The sequence below is a fragment of the Dryobates pubescens genome, chromosome 22 (genome assembly GCF_014839835.1).
Source record: "Dryobates pubescens isolate bDryPub1 chromosome 22, bDryPub1.pri, whole genome shotgun sequence".
NCBI lineage: Eukaryota > Metazoa > Chordata > Aves > Piciformes > Picidae > Dryobates > Dryobates pubescens.
The window spans coordinates 17,921,936-17,941,209 of record NC_071633.1 but is presented as its reverse complement, the minus strand read 5'-3'; the positions used below and the strand labels follow the sequence as shown (position 1 = coordinate 17,941,209).

General features: G+C 44.0%; 1 protein-coding gene across 1 annotated transcript; it reads left to right on the top strand.

The window, feature by feature from the left end:
* Positions 1-2,537: 2,537 nt before the first annotated feature.
* On the top strand, positions 2,538-18,712 carry ZDHHC13 (zinc finger DHHC-type palmitoyltransferase 13). Its single transcript, XM_054171587.1, has 17 exons — positions 2,538-2,632; positions 3,509-3,651; positions 3,979-4,101; positions 4,571-4,648; positions 5,662-5,806; positions 6,339-6,403; positions 6,974-7,136; positions 8,088-8,213; positions 8,509-8,642; positions 9,404-9,504; positions 12,152-12,276; positions 12,991-13,053; positions 13,229-13,322; positions 14,731-14,814; positions 15,638-15,795; positions 16,822-16,919; positions 18,146-18,712. The coding sequence occupies exons 1-17, from the start codon at positions 2,612-2,614 to the stop codon at positions 18,279-18,281; spliced, it is 1,857 nt and encodes a 618-aa protein (XP_054027562.1). The 5' UTR covers positions 2,538-2,611; the 3' UTR covers positions 18,282-18,712.
* The last annotated feature ends 562 nt before the right edge of the window (positions 18,713-19,274 follow it).

Genomic DNA, 19,274 nt, shown 5'->3' with positions numbered 1-19,274 from the left:
GCACAGTTCAATGGGGGACTAGAGCATGCATCATGCATTGAGGCTTATCCATGTTCATCAATATGTGAACTCTTCTTAAAATCTCTTTCTCTGAGCAACTCAGTGGCTGGTCCAAAGAGCTGTGCTCAGGACAGAATGAGACGAGGTTGCTCAGTCCCGGTTGTGTTCAGAGTGAATGACAGCAGAAGTACAGGCTCTTGCCTCACGGTGGCAGCCACGGAATATTTTCTGCTCTGAGTGATCAGTCCAAGGTCGAATCATAGAATGGGTTGTGTTGGAAGGGACCCCCAAAGGTCATCCAGTCCAATGCCCCTGCAGTTATCAGGGACATCCTCCACTAGAGCAGGTTGCGCACAGCCTGACTTTGAGTATCTGCAGGGATGGGGCCTCAACTACCTCCCTGGGCAACCTGTTTCAATGTTCTACCACCCTTATGGCGCAGAACTTGTTCCTAACATCCAATCTGAATCTGCTCTTCTCTCATTTCAAACCATTGCCTCTCATCCTATCACTGCAGAGCTTTGCAAACAGGCCCTCTGCAGCCTTCTTGTAGCCCCCTTCAGGGAGGTTGCTATTAGGTCTCTCTGGAGCCTTCTCCAGGCTGAACAACCCCAGCTCCCTCAGCCTGTCCTCATAAGGAAGATGTTCTGCTTCCTTCACCATCTTTGTGGCTCTGCACTGGACTACTTCTTCTGAGAACTTGCAAACTGGAGTTGTCTCATACCTCAGTGCTTCTATACTGTGAAGTGCATTTGGCTATGCACAAATAAGACAGAAAATTGATTTGAATCATTCTGAGGTTATGTACAACCCATTTCATGCAAATTTCACAAGCAATCTTAGTGGATTTATGTGAGGGGTGTAACTGGTGGGAGAGGTACAGTGATCCTTTTGTTGGCAGGGCTGTGGTGGTATTCCTATAGCTCTGTCAAAACGCCTTGTTATAGCAGAATTGGAGAAAGATTTATTTTTATGGGTTTTTTTTTTAGGAGAGAGAGGATAAGGAAATAGCCTCTAGAAGTAAACTGAATGCTATCTGTGCAGCCTCAATTTTTTCTTCAGAAAAGAAACACTTATGTGCAAAATCTTATTACTTATAGTGCTTCATAAAGCAGCATCCAAAGCAATAAGAGAAAATGGGAAATGCATAAGATGATGGGTTTGCATTAATAAAAAAGCATTGTGCTACTTAAATGGCAATTTTCCTATAATGTAATCTGATTTAGTGGTGGGGTTTATACTTGTTTCTCCATGGCTTATGCAGTGAAGTGAATGCAAAATGCTGTTTGAAAGCTGCCAAATGCCTCAGTATCTCTTTACCATTATCTAATCCAAATCACACTAATCAGGGGCATAGTCACTTCCAAAAGGCTGTTTGGGAAGCAGAATGATTATTGCAGGACTTTTGAAGACAATGCACTTCATCCAAGTCTTAATCTCCTAAGGCTTGTGGATGAGTAGAAACTGTTCTTACTCATGCTAACACTTAGGTTTGCATCTCGGAGCAGATTTACTATGTACAAACAAATGAGATGTGGTAGCAGTGTGGCACTGAGGGCAGCAGTAAGGTGCAGAAAAAAACCTTTACAAAACTTTTCAGTTCTGACTCAATTTATTGTCCACAAATAGCTCAGCAAAGCCATTTGTTGTGTACTGGAGGGATTTTTTTTACTGAAATGGCAGCTATTGCTCTAATGATAAGCAACTTTTGCTGTGACTATACAAAAGAGAAAACACTTTTTTCTCCTTCTGATTAAAAATACTTGCAGGAAACTGCCTACAACGACCTGCCACATGAACGTCATTAAGGTTGCAACATCAAACCCATGAGTGTTAGAGGATGGATTTATGATGGCCTTAATAACTCCTGCTCTGCCCCCGCTCTACTCTGATGCTGGCTGCTCACTCCTCTCCTACCCTGCTCTAACCCGTGTGTGGGCAGCGTAAATGAAGCATTGGTTTGGTTTGTCATCTGCTCAGCATTGGGATAAATCTTTGGTACCTGTCATACCGTAATGCTTGCTTGCAACATGCTCGCGTGTCAAAACGTGTACGGGCTTCACAATTCCTTCTTGTGTTTCACTATCGACTTGGCAGCCTTTGAACTCTGCGCGGGTCCAGTTGTCCTCTGAGCTTCTGGCGCAAGAGGCAGCGGGGGTGGGACAGATGATAACCTGGTAGTGATAATGGTTCCTGGGCCAGGCGTGGGGCTCGGATCACTTTCAGCTGAACCTGTTTGCTGCTGACGCAAAGGTGAAGGTTACACCAGCAGAATCGGGGCCGGTCCTTGTCCTTGACCCTGGGACGATCCCGTATGAAACGCGAATGAATTTTTCCGTGTGGCAGCCTTTGAAAAAGGGAAGGAGGAGCTTGAGACAGAAAAAACCAGAAACCGTTGGCCTGCTTGCGCCAGCCGTGCTAGGGGTTAGGGACGGTTTCCCTAGGCAGCCGAGGAGCCCCTGCACCCCGGGAACCCCAGGCCCTGGGCTGCCGGTGCCCGGCCCCGGCGGTCCCGGTCCCGCCCCCGCCGCGGCGCTGGCGCTCCCCGGAGCTGGTAACCAGGAAGCGGGAGCAGGAAGCTCGGGCGGCTGCGGAGCCTCCGGCGGGGAGGATGGCCGGCGGCGGCCCGGCGGTGAGGGGAGGCCCGGGGATTGCTGCCGGGGAAGGAGAAAGGGCGGGCTGCTGAGGGGCCGCTGAGAGGGCGGCCCTGCCCTCGGTCCGCCCGGCCGCGGAGAGGTGGCCGGGGCCACCCTGCCTGACCCTTGGGGCCGCTGAGGGGAAGCCCTGGGCACGCGTGAGGCGGTGGCGTGGGACTCGGCGGCCCGGGCCAGGCTGTCGGCGGCTGGAAGGGTGGCTGGAGCTAGGGAGGGGCGCTGGGCCCGCAGGGTGCCGGGTGCGAGGCCGTGGCTCGTACCGGGCCGAAGCAGGCAGCGGGGCCGGGGTCCTCCCGCCGCTGCCCGCGGGGCTGTAGTAGCCCTGGGTTCTCGGCTGCTGTCTTTGACCGAGGAAGGAGGCCTGTGCCTGGCGTGTCTCGTTGCTAGTGCCTCGTTCTGGGGGCTAGGCGTGCGCGGGTGCCCTGTGGCTCTCCGGTGTCCTTCTGTACCCAAACCCAGTTACAGGCGTGGGTTGTCCATTCTGGCCTGGCAGCGTTGCTCTGGGTGAGGGTGTTGGGTCGGGAGCCAGCTCTGCGAGGCGTTTAATGCCTTTGTGGACCTTAACCATAGCCTTGCTGACCTCGCTTGTCCCCGTGCCAAATACAAAGGATAGGCGCTTGTCGGGTGGGTTTAACCCTGCTGTAAGTTAGCTTCCTTCATAGAACCACGGCATGGTGCTCAAGGGTAGGTGTAGTAGTGGCCCTAGAAGAGCGGGATAAGGGTTGGATGTGATGACCTTAAGGGTGGTGTGTAACCGTAGCGACCTTGTGATTCTCTATGGTGTGTGCATCTGGTAAAGGGGGAACTGAGGTGGGTAAATAATGTTTGTTGACAGCCCTTCTGTTAACCAACAGTGTAAGAACCACTGCCATGGGCCTCATCGACCTCATATGCACAGCTGTCATGGTAGCCATGGGAATAAAGATGTACCGGTGCTACCAGGACCACCTCCTGTTTTGGAAGACCCCAGCACCTGTGACATTGTCAAGGCCACACAGTAAGTCTGTGTTCTGCATATGCAAAATGGGGAAGTTCGTGGGAGTGATCCTCGGATGTGAGCTAGGGAGTAGTAAAACAAGGGAAAAACCACTTAAAGGTGAATATTTTTATCATAACAGTATCTCAGCCAGGTTTGGTCAAGGCTCAGCCCAACTCTTTTTACAAGGCTTCCGTTGAATGCAGTGTGGAATTTGCTCAAGTGGGAATTGCTGGGTGATACTTACTAAGGTTTGCTTTTCCTTTAGTAGGTGGCTGTCTCTTAATTGGAGGTAATTAACAAATGAATGATAAGTAAATCAATATGTTTTGTTCCTCCTCGTTTAAGGTATGGGATAATAGAGCGATGCAAAGAACTGGTGGAAGCAGGGTACGATGTTCGACAGCCGGACAAAGAAAATGTGACTCTTCTTCACTGGGCAGCGATAAACAACAGACAGGAGCTGGTTAAGTAAGCTCTGTAGTCCTTGAGAAAGTGACACAAGTATTCTGCCACTGTTCTTTACATCTTTGTTGCTGTTAGACTTAAAAACAGAGGAACGTGGTGCCTGAGAGGAAAAGCACACAATTCAAATTTCAACCCAATTAGCTTAGTGAGAATGTCACTGAAATGTGAAGTTACTGTGGTTTCTCTCTATGTAAAAATCATGTGGTACATGAAATCATTAGATTTTTCCTGGGTTTGGTTTATTTAACAAAGATAAAAGCTGATTTTGTAATTGTCTTGCTAATTACTGTGGTTTTCTTAAGCGTCTTCTCCAGGCAGCATCCGTTACTGCAAAGCTGCTCTTGGCTGTTTGCTTCTCTAGCAAAATCTTTTTATGATAAGCTGTTTACTTCCAGAGCTATGTTACCCTTAGCATAATGCTTTCATATCTTATTGTGCCTATTCTTAATCGTATTGTGTTGCTTTTGCACAGATACTATATTTCCAAAGGTGCAGTAGTGGATCAGCTAGGTGGAGATTTGAATTCCACCCCCCTTCACTGGGCCATTAGGTATGCTTCTTGCAACTACTAATTGTTAATCTGTTAGTGTTAGCAGTTAGAGCAGCATTTTGTGTGGCACAGCAGTGGTCATCTTAAATCACTTTCTGTGGCATATTTTATTGAGGCACAAGGAATTGCACAGCATGTCCATAATAATGCTGAAATCTGTTTTCTGCTTCCTGGCAACTTGGCAGGCAGCAGTTATGTGTGTATTGGTGCTTTAGTCACTTGGACTCACATGTTGGTGTTTCCCTAGGCATGGAAAAGTACTCTTCAGATTTTATCTGCAGTAAGTTCTGCCTTAGTGGACAGAGAAGTTAATTGTGGATGCTTATTAGGATACAGTTGAAGTCTGAATAAGTTGTGGTCAGAATTCCCCTCAGACTTCAGCCAGTCTAGCTGATGTGCTTTCAGCTGGTTTAGCTTCTCCTCTGGATCCCTTTGGTGTACTCTGAGAAGACTCAGTGCTGCCTGTCCTGGACTTCAAAGCACAAGCACTGCTAGTAGGACTGGTGCAAGATGTCTTGTTACTCAGAGGCATGTAGAGAGGTGTGCAAGTGCTCACAATCCTGCCTTGGTCTTCTGTGAGAAAAAAGTTAGGTGGTGCTTCTGAGAAGGGCTGCACACAGGAGAAATGGCTGTAGAATAGCCACTGTAGTCTAAATTAACATTTTTACCGTGGGTGGAATTATTAAGGTATATATTTTAACAGAAGTTTCTGATTAAAACTTTTGATTGTGGCCCTGGGCAGCCTGAGCCAGTTGGAGGTGTCCCTGCTCACTGCGGGGGGGGTGGAGAAGGTGACCTTTGAGGGTTCCTTCCAACCTGATACTGTCTGTGAGTCTGTGATTTAGGAAAAATAATCATTTCCTGAATAAACCCACAAGAATCTGAAGGTTTCTTTGGTTTGTTTTTTTTGATGGGGGGATGGGAGGTTGTATCTAGGAAAGCTCAAGCTTTGTTTTCATTAAAATGTCCAGCTTTTTGCTATCTCTATAGTCTCATTTCATGTATCCTTACAGACAAGGACACCTGCCTATGGTGATATTATTGCTGAAATGTGGAGCAGATCCCAGTCTTATTGATGGGGAAGGGTTCAGCAGCATTCACTTAGCAGTGCTGTTTCAACATATGCCCATCATCGCTTACCTCGTATCAAAGGGCCAGGTATGTTTGTGTACCAGGTATTGTTCCTGCTTATGAGTAGCTGCCTGTGCATAGGATGCTTCTCAGTAGGTGATGAGGATTAGGTGATGCAAGTTAGATGTTTAAATGGTCATGTAAAGATAAATAATCAGGGGTTGGTTGTTGTTGTAGTAGACCAGTTTGATGTACTTGGCCATTCTGTTATGTGCATCTCTTTACACAAAAAAGATGGTTAGTGTTGCTTCCCATGGTACATCTTGTTTATAGTATTTCTGAGCAAAAGAGGACAGGAAACAGGGTGAATATGGTTCCCTTAAAAATATCCTTAGTGGACACTTTCTCTTAGTAATATCCTCGGTGGAGACTCAGCATCTTCTGAAAGGAGTGGCATGCAAGAGTGAGGGGGGGAAAGCTTAACTGAGTATTGGCTTCTTGGCTGCTATGATTTAGTTCCTTTCCATTTGTGAAGCTAAGCCAATTGTATAACTGACCATCTAACTGTCTCCTGAAATCCTGTTGATCAGTTGCTTGTTACCTTTTCCTTTATGTTTAGGACATAGATGCAACAGACTTGAATGGACAGACACCTTTAATGTTATCAGCACAAAAAGCTGTTGGGTAAGTCATGAATCACTTGAAAAGCAGCTACTTTATTGCACTCAATAAATGGTGAGGTGAAGTTTCTCTTATGAAAACCTTTTGTTAAAAAGGTTTTGCATTCCCTTCTAGTTGTATTAAAACAGGCAGTGTTTCAGAGATCAGGAGTTAGGAAATAGGGAGTCAAATAGAGCAAAGAAAGTCAAAAGAACTTCTTCAAGACATTCAGGTTTGTGGCTGAGCTGGCTACAGTATTACTGTGATTTCTCAGAAATTAAAGTACATGGAGATGGAGAGAGTAAAATGCATTTAGAATTAATACAATATAAAGATGTAAGGTTGAACACAGTGCTGCAGGAAGATAGAATCTCTTATTTAGTTCATACTTGTTGAAAGGGGAAGGTAGCAGAGTCTGGGAGACAAAAACCTTCAGGGCAGATCCTGAACCTGCCATGGTTGTGAGAGAAGGCCTTGTGTGCCTGCTCTTGTTTCACAGGTGGGAGCAGTGGTTTTTATAAGGGGTTCAAAAGTTTCATCTTGCAGTATAGCTTACCTTTTCTTTGTTAACTGTTATACTTTATTTTCATCTAGACCAGAACCCACGAGGTTTCTCTTAAAGTTTAACCCCTCTCTCAATGCTGTAGACAATGTTCAAAAGAACACTGCACTGCACTGGGCAATAACATCAGGGAATACCAGTGCAGTGGATCTGCTGCTGGAAGCTGGTGCTAGCCTGGATGTAAAAAATGCCAAGGTAAAAGTTCTTTCATGGTATTTCACTCTGTGATGTGAATGTGTAAAATGAATGTCAAGAAAAATCTGAGTCCTTTCCCCTTTGGATACCCTTTGGGAGGGGGATTGACTAAGAGCAGGCCTTTCCCAAAGGAGTGAGTGCCATTTTTCTGTGATGTGAAGCAAGAAGACAGATTCTCTGCCATGTCCATTGGATGAACAGCCCAACCTTTCAGTCAGGGGGAGCATACTTGTGTCCCTTGCAGATCCTCCCTCTTTCTTTGTTCAAAGTTGGCCGTTTTCTGCTTGAAAACTTTGTCATGAGGAGAATGACTTTGGGCAGACTTTTTAAAATAACAGTGTCTTGGTGTCTGTCCAGACTCCTACAGACTTCCAAAAGATCTCTGTGTCCTCCTGTCAAAAGCAGTGTTTGATAGTGCCTGTTGGTATGTTCAGAGGGACTTCTGAAAGCCTTCATCCTAATGTTTGTAAAAACTGATAGTGAGAAGCATAAATGTTGGAACTCTCAATTCCTGTGACTCTGCAGATGTTTGCACAGTGCAGTTCTCAGGGTTCATGTACTGAGCTGTGCAGCTTTGCCATCTGCCACTTCATTTTATTCGTGTCTGACTCTGGGGATGTTGTTGGTTTGGTTTTAAAAAGTTCACATAAACAGGAATCCTTCCCTTTCAGTAAGCACATCATATTCTAGCAGACAGTTTAGTGTTTCAGGTTGCTGGAGATAGTCCAACAGATACCTCAAATAGATGCAGTCTGGTTGCAAGTATCATTGTTTAAAACTACAAAGCACAGAATGAAGCATGCTAAAACTCTATTGTTTCCTTTGCCTGAAGAAAAAGAAAACAGGGGAAGTGAATGCCAAATTATTCTTCTTTTAGCAGTATTTATTTCTTGCTTCTGGTAGAAGGGAAAGCTTAAGTGCATAATGAAATCAATATTTCTGTTGTTACAGGGAGAGACACCACTTGACCTTGCTTATCAGAGTCTGAATCGCTTTGTGGTTTATATGGTGAAAGAGGAAGAAAGACTGAGAAGCAGAAGAAACAGCAGGTTACTGAAAATAATAGAGAAATATGAGGTAATGGTACCAGTAATGACTAATGGAAATACAGCCACAGCATTCCATCTCTAGAACAACTTCTAGAGCTTAGCTTAGCTCTTCTCTGACAGGAAGGTTTCTGAAATTGGATACATGAAAGTGAAATTCTTGAAATGCATGCAGCAGTGGTTTGGGTGGGGGATTTTGTTTGCTGTGTTCATGTGTCACACTATCACCTGAGTCTTTCAGCATTTGTTATGACATCCTCTGAGTACTTCTGCACTAAGTCCTGCCTGAATACTTTGCCACTTTTAAACAGTATTCATTTTAATAGGTCATCCTGCTGCTGGCATCTTCCTTGGCACTGATATGGGCTGTGGGATATGTAATGAACCTAAGTTCTGATTCCTGGCTTCTGAAAGGAGGACTGCTTCTCTTGCTGCTATTTGGGATGGCTCTGTTTGTGAGGTTTGTGGCTTTTTGGTCTCTGTGTGTGTATTTGTTATAGATGCCATCTAAAGTATCGAGCACAACATTCTTTTCAGAGTTTAGTTGCCCTTAGCATAAAAAATACCTCCAGAGAAATGGTTGCAGAGTATGGGAAGGGTTTAAATCTGTTTGCTTTGTAGAATGACTGTAGAAATTGAATGTGTGTTTAGCTGTGCAAAGTGAGTTTTATCATCACTGAATGATGTGAGAAAAATCACTGAAGTGTTTAAGAAGTCTGTTAGGTAATTTTAATGTTAAAAACTGTTACTGAAGGTCTGCACCTGGTAGACACAGATCTCTATGCACACTGCTCAGAAGTGTGCTCAAGTTTTCCTTCTGTATTTGTGACACTGGTTGATTAAGCCTCATTCTTTCTCCCACTCTGCTCCTCGGTTCCTCCCAGGGTTAACCCTCAGCTGCTTTGCAGGCTTCTTGCCTTCTTCAGCAGTTCCTGCAGCAGTTGGTGTTCCTTGAAATGACAGTGCACTTTCCCCCCAGTGCTGCAGCACTTCTGCTGTTTAAGATTAGTCTGGAGCAGAGCACTCCCCAGTGTTACTTCTGCTTTCTTAACCCCCTACACAGCTTGCTGAAGAATGCTGCTGCTGACAATTTGCTCTGAGAGAGACTTGTTGTATACTGTGTGTGTGAAGCTTTTACAACACCAGATCATTTATACTCTCTGGAACTGCATTTTAAATAATCTTTTTAAAAAGGACATTTTTCTTTGGATATTCTTTCAGGCAATGTGTGGGGCTCAAAAATTTAAGGTACCTTCCCACAGCATTTCTGCTAAGTTCAATCTTTTGGATGTCCATTACCTGTTTTTTCTGGCTCCTGCCTGATATCCTTTATATTCAATAATGCAGTAGAACTCTCCTTACAGTTCCTCAGAAATACGAGTCTGGTCATGTAACAGGTTGCCCAGGGAGGTAGTTGAGGCCCTGTCAATGAAGATATGCAAGGTCAGGCTGGACAAAGCTCTGAGCAATCTGCTGTAGTGGTGGATTTCCCTGCTGACTGCAGGGGGGTTGGACTAGATGACCTTTGGAGGTCCCTTCCAACCCAGACCATTCTATAGGATCATAATTCCACCTAGTAATGTCTGGTAAGATTGGTTTGATTCCTTTGGGCAAGGGTAAAATAACTTGAGTTTAAACTGAAGCTAAATACAAACCAAATATCTGTGCCTTTCTTTTGTCTTGAGCAGATATTTGTGTGCAGTTCTGAACTATTTCTTACGTTACTGGAGTATCAAAATGAACACTTCTTTGATATCAGCCTAATTGTTACCATCTCCATGTGACTCTTTCATCTTCCTCACTCAGGCTCTCATGCAGTGATGTATTTTGGCATGTAGTACAACCAGATAGCACATGCATTGATAACAATTTTCCAAGCATCTCTTCTTGCTGAGAGAGCAAGTTTTTGGCACTTGGTGGTATTCAGGCCAAAAGCAAAACCACCTCCCTAGCCCTGAAAAAAAAACAGCCAGCAACCAAGGAACAAATTTCTTCATGTCCCACCAAAACAGGTTTTCCAGTCTCCTGTCTGTCTTGATGCACAGGTTATGCTGCATCCTCTGTGTACAAGGCATTCATGTCTGCCTTTCATTCCCTTTTCTTTGAGGAGCCTTTGCAGTGCTGAGTACAACATTTGAGTAGTTAACACTCAGAGTTCAGTGCCCTGCTGGTCTGTGACACAGAGGGGTATCTGTTTATTTATTTATTGATTAAGTTTTCTGAAAAGCCCTTCAGGGAGCTGCTTGGAACTGTAATTAATTTTGTCCTAAACCAGCTAGAATATATTGTTACACAATTTTAATTGATTTTTAATTACTTCATCCTTTAAGTGGCATTTTCTTTTGTACTGTTCCAAATTAAGATATATCCTTAATAGAATTAGCAGGATTAACTTTGATGAACTGATCAAGAGTGTTCCTGCAGGGGATGCACACATATGCTTGTCTAAATGGAAATCATGTTATTCAGTGGTGCAGTGTGAAGTTTTTTAAGGTTTTCTTGGCATCATCTACATGAACAAGTACTTCAGTGATTGGGGTTTGAGTCAGGCACTTTGCTGAAGGCAGTGAGCGTAGTGCCAGGTCCTGCTCCTGGGTCAGGGCAATCCCAAGCACAATTCCAGGCTGGGTGAGGAATGAAGCAAGAGCAGTCCCAAGGAGAAGGACTTGGGGGTGTCAGTTGATGACAAACTCACCGTGAGCCAGCAGTGGTCACTGGCAGCCTAGAAGGCAGCCATGTGCTGGGCTGTATCAATGATCCAACCATAGCTTGGGCAGATGAGCAATGGGTGGTCTCCATTGCACTGTCCAACTCTTTCTCATTAATCTTTTCCTTCTGAAACTGATCAGAGATCTGAGTGTTACAGAAGAGTCTGGTATTTTAGTTACCTGTATTTACATCTGAATGAAAATCCAGCCACGTTAATTAAGGACTACTGTCAGCTCCAAACAAAACCAACAGTACTGCAGACAGCCCAGCAGAATCCACAGGAAATCATTTTGACTTACCCAAGTGCACCCTGGAATTGCATTGCAACAAGCACAGACAGCACCAATACTTCCTCCTTTATTATCTTGGTTTTAATTAGAGCTACTTTGCAGTGGCTTTAGTTTGTAAGCCAAAACCATCTTGAGGTTGCAGTTGTTGGGTTTTTTAAGAGTTATTCCCACTGTGCTGTGTGTATTGTGGTGGGGTGGTCACTGGAGGTGAAATCTAGGCTTGGCCTCTCTGCTCCCTGGTGGCATCATGGGCTGTTCTTTGCTTCAGTTTAATTGGTATGAAACTTGTCTCACTCAACATCCCTCTGTTGCTGTATGGGGATAGTTAATCTTGAGATGTTTTTCTCCCCCTTTCACCTGACATACAGATGGTTTTAATCCATAGTGTAAAAGTTATGTTCCTAATGATTCTATCTCCTCCCTCATGGATAATAATAATTTGTCTGCTAGAGAAGTTGTAGCAAATAACTGTACATAAAAAGTCCTGACAAATTATTATTATCCATGAGGGAGGCTATGGAGTCAGCTGGATGAATTAGGGGTGTGTGCAGCAGTCAAACACATCTCACAGCTGCTGGAAGCTTAATAACTATGCAGGTCTGATTGGTATTGTTTAAATAAAATAGAAAAGCTTCAGAGGGGAAAAGAGAAATGGAATTAATTTTGCATCTGTTAAATATTCAGAGGCTGAAATCTGCACTCTGCTGGTGAGGATGACAGGGAGCTGTATGGTGAGGGAGGTTTATACAGTTGTAAAAGTCTCCAGTGTACAAACTGAACAGAATATTCAGCTTCTCTGATGTGGTGGCCCCTGAAGGCCAGAGAAGATCCTGCTGGAAAAATGAAAGTCATTCTTTACCTTTTTGTCTGTTGCTTATGAAATAACAAACTAATTTGAGAATATTTTGTCTTGCAAATAGCAGTGATAAGAGAATATCAGTAAGAATCTATTCCTTAACCTGAATGTTACATGTAACCGACACAATTCTTGAGATCCCTGCCTTGTTCAGCCTGCTGGGGCTCCTTTATTATTTCTACAAAACTTGGAGAGCTGATCCTGGATATGTTAAGACCTCAGAAAAAGAAAGAAAAGAGGTAAGTGAAACAGAAGGGAAGGGCCAGCCTGGTGCAGCACATAAGTACTTTTGGTTTGCTTGGTGGTCCTGTGCAGCTCTGATAAACCTGAAAGTCATAGAATCAATAAGGTTGGCAAAGACCTTAAAGATCATCAAGTCCAACCTGTCACCAGTGGTGCAATACTTGTCTACTTTTTTTTTCTTTTAAAGAGTCTTTAGATCATAGCTGATTTCTCTTACTACTGCTTCTTTTCTTATCTTCATCATCCTGCCATAATTGCCTTGCCTCCCTCTTGGTCTCCCCAGCCTGTGGATTAAGGAAAGCATTTTGCTTGTGGTCTTTCTGCTCTCCATCAGGCTCTAGTTCTGCAGATTGCCAGAGAGAACAAGCTGCAATTTGAACTTGCTGCTACAGAACTAGTAAATGTTGTCTTGTTGTCTAGTACTTGTAAAGGAACAGTAAATGTAGCAGGTCTCTTCATCCCTCTGAAGGCTGGCTGGCTGACTGTATGAGAGGTCCCTTGTATCTTAATACCATCTCATTTATAAGAGCATTTCAGTCACAGTATTAATTAATTATGGCAACACAGAATAATGCTGCATTAGCCTGGACCTTTTTGAATAGCAAGGACTTGGTGCTGGCAGTCAAAATGTTGATGAACTGCAAATTTAACTTCATAGATGCACTTGAAAATGTGAAGCAAATGTAAGTGAGAACTCCTCTGTGTTTCAGAACATTGCAGCCCTCGCGGAAGCAGGTTGCTTGGACTTCAGAACGTTTTGCACTTCTTGCCTTGTAAGTGAGGATTTGTTCAGTACTGGGTCTGTAGTTCTCATCTGTATTCTGGGCTGTGGGGTCTGTTGTACAGTAAATTGTACAAAATAGAAAGGTGCCCATGGAATGGTGTCCTAAACTGTGAGCAAAACAGATGCTTTTGCTGTGACTGTTCTTTCCCTCCATCCTCAACTAGGTGAGGAAGCCCTTGAGATCTATGCATTGCCTTGCCTGTGATTCCTGTGTGGCCAGATATGATCAGCATTCTCTGTGGATTGGACAATGCATAGGTGAGAATGCTGTTACATTCAGTTTGCAAATGCCATGTATTTTAAAAGTTACAGAAGTAGCATTTATCTCCTTAGAGAGAGAAAGCACACCTGATACAAGAATACACAGCTGGTGTCGAAGAGTATCAGAGGCAAATGAGTTGGATGGTAGAGAGAAAGAAAAACTCAGATGTTTAAAGGGATGGAGTATTCACCCTAAGAGCAGAGACCAAAAATTCTGGGACACTTGAGAGAAGAAGCAAGAGGGAATAGGACTGAGATTTTGAAAACAAAAAGCCCAAACAAACCCAAAACCCAAACCCCCAAAACAATGAAGATGGTGTCTAAAGTGAAGGCAGAACTGCTATTTGCCAAGCACATCATACTAGAACTAGGGGAGCCTCAGTGAAAATAGCAATTGCATTTCAAATTGGTCAGGATAAAAATGTCTTTACATGGCAGATAATGACATTTTGGAGCTTCCTGCTCTAAGGGTGTGCAGATACAGCCAGTATCAGGAGGTTCAGAAAGGGATTAGACAACCTTTTGACAACGTGTGTGAAAGAAGACCCAAACAGAACTAGGCAAGAATGCACACTGACATTTTAATGCAGTAGCTGTGGGAGAGGAGAAGGAGCTCTAGGAAGTGGCCAGGCTCGTTTGTCCTCCTGACCTAATGCTGCATGTTGTCACTGTGGAGACAGTGACATGGAGCAGCTGGAGCACTGAGATAACCCCACAGGGCTGGTTTTTATATTCCTGTGTTCTCTGAGAAACCTTCTTCCTTTCTATCTCATCACTGCTGATGCTCAAGATAGAAAGGCCAGAGCTTTCCATCTGTAGCAATAGATTTCCAGCATATCCTTTTGCCAACAGCTTTTCTGTAATGTTAAACAATGGGGAATGCTTTTCTGGTGTCTGCTGTTTACAAGATGGGGAGACATCCTTCTGATGCATTGCTCAAACCCTTGAGCCATGCCAATTGTGATTTAAAGAGAAAATAATTGTCTATCTTCGTGTAAATGTTTCCCTGCCAGAAGTCTGGGGCTTTTATGCATAGCTTTGTGGTTGTGAAGGTCAAACAATTAAGTTGAATAGCTTAGATTTTTCATTCATTTGAGACAATTGTAGTGTGCATGGGGAGAGCTGTGGTTGCATAATTAGTCCTCATCTAGCTAAAACAGCTGAAGGCATGCTTGGAAGGAGAGACAAATCCTGGTGGACTTCATCAGAATTAATTGTCTTATATACATTGGGATGGCTTACTGGAGAAAGTTGAGAAAGAAATCAGCTTTGTCAAACTCTCTTGAGGGTAGCAGAGGCAATAATGAGAAGTGCTTTTGATTCTCTTCATTTCTGTTAACTGAAGGGGAAATGCAAATACTGCAGGGTGGTAACATGTCAATCTTCCTCCTTGCCTCAAATGCAGGCGTTGGGAACCACCGTTACTACCTGCTCTTCCTCTCCTTCCTGACTATGACTGGTGTCTGCCTGCTTTATGGAACTCTGCTGTGTAGGTATCCATGAACTGGTTGTAATTTAGCTTTCAAGGATATGTGTGTGTGTGTGGTGGTTTTTTCACCAGTTCCTTTTCAGCAAGTGTAGTTAGACCTGTGCAGGTGGTCCCATATCTCACCAATGTTATTAGGTGTTTATGTGCAAATATATCAGATCTGAGTCTCTGGTCAAATATTTGTGTGTGAGATTTGTGTTTAATCAAAACTAACATACAGCTCTGGGGGGATGTCCACTGAAAAACACCATATCAGAAAGCAGTTAGAGATGAAAAAAGTGAAGCCATGTGGAGGAAGGTCAGGCTGCAGGTTCTAGTCTGCATGCACTTTACTGCAATAGGAAAATTAGTTTGTAAATATATTATTGCAGAGGCTTGATTTTATTGCTTGGAAATACCCATACTGAGCACTTGCAAAAAGGTTCTTTTTGGTTTTAAAAGTAGTGATAACCTCAAACAGAGGAAAGCTGTATATATGTATATGTATTCTATTCTATGTATTCTATGTCATTTGTAAATTCAAACTAGTAATGTGGGGAATGACGACACTTCTTGGAGGAGGGAAGAGAGCTCTTAGAGTGTAGTTCCTTAGGATGAATGAACACAGCCCTAGAACACAGCTGCAAAGCAGAGGGAGTTAGTAAACACCTGATGTGGAGGTGATGCAGCCAGAACAGCAAGCAGTCACCTGTCCACGTGGGTGCTTCTCAGTGGGAACATGATCTGTCAAGCGTGCTGTTTCTAGAGCGTGTTGCTATGTGCTGCCCGTGCTATGCAAATCTTTGCTCAGTTCTTGCAATTAACTGTTTGTGCATCTTTTCAGATTGGTCAAACCATTGTGCAACAAGTTATCAGCAGGATGGAGCCTGGATGTACTTCACCCAGATAACTCTGTGTTCTCCCTGGGTTTCTTACATCTTTGCCATAGGCTGTTTCCATACGGCCTGGGCTTCGCTGTCGCTAATGCTTCAGCTTTATCAGGTATTGCTCTGCTTCAGTTTGGGCTTCTCTCTTTAAGTCATTGTATTAAAACTCCTCCCTAGATGATTTGCTGCCATAAATACTTTGTGCCTGCTTTCCTTGACTAATGTCATATCTAGGTGCTTTTCTTAAATCTAGGGGCAGAGCTTTGTTTCCCAGGTACTTGTGCACTCCGCATTGCCCTGTTAAAAGTAAAATCACAGTCTGCAAATCGTTCCTGTGACCAAGTTCTGGGTTTATTGGGCAAGAAACTTGCTTGACTAATACTGTGTCCAGTTCTGGGCTCCCCAGTTCAGGAGAGGCAGGGGTATTCTGGAGAGAGTCCCAGTGGAGGCTGTGAGGGTGATTGAGGAACTTGAACATCTCCGCTGTGAAGAAAGGCTGAGAGCCCTGGGGCTGTTTAGTCTGGAGAAGAGAAGGCTGAGAGGGGATCAGTGTCTATAAATGTCTGAGGGGTGGGTGTCAGGATGAAGGGGCCAGGCTCTTTTTGGTGGTGCCCAGTGATAGGACAAGGAAGAGTGGGCACAAGCTGGGACACAGGAGGCTGCATCTCAACATGAGCAGACACAGTATTGCAGGTGTGGTCTCAGCTGGGCCCAGTAGAGGGGGAGGAGAGCATCGAGTCTCTGACAGCTACTTAACCTTTTTTGAGAAGCTGCTTTGTGCTTTTCAGGGAATCTTTTTCTGTCAGGTTGTGTGGTAGGATGTAGACAAAGCCTGAGGAGATGGTGCTTAGCTGCCATGGGTCTCAGCCTTGTACAGACATCTGTAATGGTGCAGTCTTCAGAGCCATCCAATTAAGCTGCCTTCTCCGTGGAGTCGTTAATGTTACAGCTTGCTGGGTTCCATTTCAGTCCAAGTGACATTTAAAATCCTACTTTTAAGTCATTAATTATGGCAGTAGTTACTTGTTAGACACAGCCAACCTCTCCTCCCTCTCTTCCTAATGGTACCTTTTAGTCTCACCAGAATTTTAATCAGTGCTCTTCATGTTTTAACCATTACTTGCATTTCCTTTTCGGTAAGATCGCGTTCCTGGGATTGACCTCACATGAAAGAATGAACCTTCTGACACAGGGAAAATCATCTAAGCATCCTGTCTCACTCAGGAGAACTCCATACAAGTGAGTATTAGTGAACAGTGTATTTTAAGCATGTATTTTTATCAGTACTGATTTGAGTGTGGCCAGCAGGCAAGAGAGGGGATTCTGCACCTTTACTTTGCTCTTGTGAAACCCCACCTCAAACACTGTGTCCAGTACTGGTGTCCCCAGCATAAGGAGGACACAGAGCTGTTGAAGTGACACCAGAGGAGGGCTACAAAGGTGATCCAGGGGCAGGAGCACCTCTGCTGTGGGGGATAGGCTGAGGGAACTGGGGTTGTTGAGCCTAGAGAGGACCTTAGAGCTGCCTTCCAATACCTGAAGAGATACTAGAGAGGGGCTTTTCAGGAGGGTGTCCAGCAACAGGACAAAGGGCTTTAGGCGGAGGGAGAGTAGGTTTAGACTGGATCTTAAGAAGAAGCTCTTCAGTGTGAAGGTAGTGAGACTCTCTGGAATAGGTTGCCCAGGGAGGTTGTGGATGCCTCCTCCCTGGGGGTGTTCAAGGCCAGACTGGATGAGGCCTCAAGCAGCCAAGCCAAGTGAGAGGCCTCCCTGCCCATGGCTGGGAGGTGGGAGATGATCTCTGAGGTTCCTTCCCACCTGAGCCATTCTATGATTCATAAATGCAAAAAAGCAGTAGGCTGTGGATGTGCCAGTCATGCCTGTGCTGAGAGGAGGGAATGGATTTCATTTTCCTTGCTGAGAACTTCTTTGCCCTAGGAAATAAACACCCAGTGCAGGAGCTCCTGGGCTTCTTTCTGCATGCCTGTGTTTATAAGGTGTGCCAAAATCAGTCTATAGCATTAACCAGGCAGTCCTGTTTAGGGCTGGGAGGGTGTTGTCCTTTCACTTGTTCATTTATGCCTGTTCTGTAGGTTCAGAAATAGAATTAAGGTATGAACTGCCCCCTTTTTGGCATCTCTTGCAGTATTTGGCTGAACAGAGAAGTTTACCAACATTTCCTTGTTAGACTAGAAGCCTGTGTGTCCTCATGTGTTAACTGCTGAGCTCTTGCTGAGTACTAACTTGTGAATATCTGAGTTGAATTTCACTTGCTCTCACTCTTTAATGTCATGTAGGTTGTAAAAATCCAACAGAGGATTAATGCTCAACAGAGACCTGTTCTTATGTCAATGTCCTCATTGACAGCCTTGTATCTTACACATTCAACACAAGACAGTACTTATTTTTGGTGCTTGCAGTCTTCTTTGGTTTGGTTTATTAAGAGATCTTTCTCTCCTTTTCAGTCTTGGATGCTTCCAGAATCTTGCAGACTTTTTCCAGTGTAGTTGCTTTGGGATGTTCAGACCCAATACAGTTGACTGGACCAAGCAGTACAACCTTTTTCATCTGACAAAGGAGAAGAATGTCCATCCTGTATGAAGTTTGGCTGAGTTGAAAGCTAAATAAAAGTGGCTGTTTTGTGACTTCTACAAATTCTGCTGAAGTTGCTTGGGTTTTATTGTCATTGTTGTTTCAGATATTAAACTTCTCTTGCATAAGCTGCAGCAGGTTTGTATATGGAACAAGCACTGTGTGTCTGTGTTGATAGTTTGAGCTGAAACTTGGAAATTGGATGTGCTGAGATGACACTGAGAGTATATTTTTTAAAGGTAGGTCCTTGAGGTAGAGTTTCTAAACCATGTTTGTACTCTGCTTTTATTTTTTTCAGAGAATAAAATCAGATTGCCTTTGGGAAAACAAGGAGGATGTTCATAGTTTAAAACTTACTGTTATAACTACCTTGTCATTTTATTGCTGATGTTGTGAAAGCCTCGATGAAGTCTTTGTATTTGGAGAGTTTACATGGAATAAACTAGAACTTTATGCTTCTAAGTGTGTTTTTTACAGACTGAGATGGATTGAAGGGCTGTGTGACCAGTGAAGTGTTTTAAGAAGAGGTAAGCACAAAGCCATGAGAAAAACCCTGACTCTTTGCCTTGTGTTTGTATCTTTCTGTGTTCTCTTAGTGTATGGAAATGGGGAAGCTGATGAGGGAAGATAGGGAGGGGGAGTTAGTCCCAGCTGCATGCATGAATCCTTGCTAGCTAGATGTCAACCATGTTCACAAGCAAAAGCTACAACATCACCTGGAATGCTCAGCAGGGCGGTGTGGCTTTGAATACAAGTCCAAGTAGGTGATAATGAAAGCAAGCAGGGAAACAGATCAAGATCAGAAAATTAAATACCATCAAGAACTGACAGCATGAGAGTAAAACAGGCTAATGAAACACAATTGTTGTGGTTAAGAAATGGGGGGGGTTTCATTCATCTCTGTGCAATGCATTTATCTGTGGCACTGTAGAACATAAAAGCCCAAGCAAATACAAGTAAAAATCATGTGAAGCAGTATCAGTGCTTTATTGTAGCTTGGAA

Bases quoted from the DNA above. Each gene is read 5' to 3' on its own strand.
- ZDHHC13 (XM_054171587.1), top strand. From the start codon at position 2,612: ATGGCCGGCGGCGGCCCGGCG. The intron at 4,102-4,570 runs GTAAGCTCTGTA...GCTTTTGCACAG, and splicing joins AACAGACAGGAGCTGGTTAA to ATACTATATTTCCAAAGGTG. The intron at 8,643-9,403 runs GTTTGTGGCTTT...ATATTCTTTCAG, and splicing joins GGGATGGCTCTGTTTGTGAG to GCAATGTGTGGGGCTCAAAA.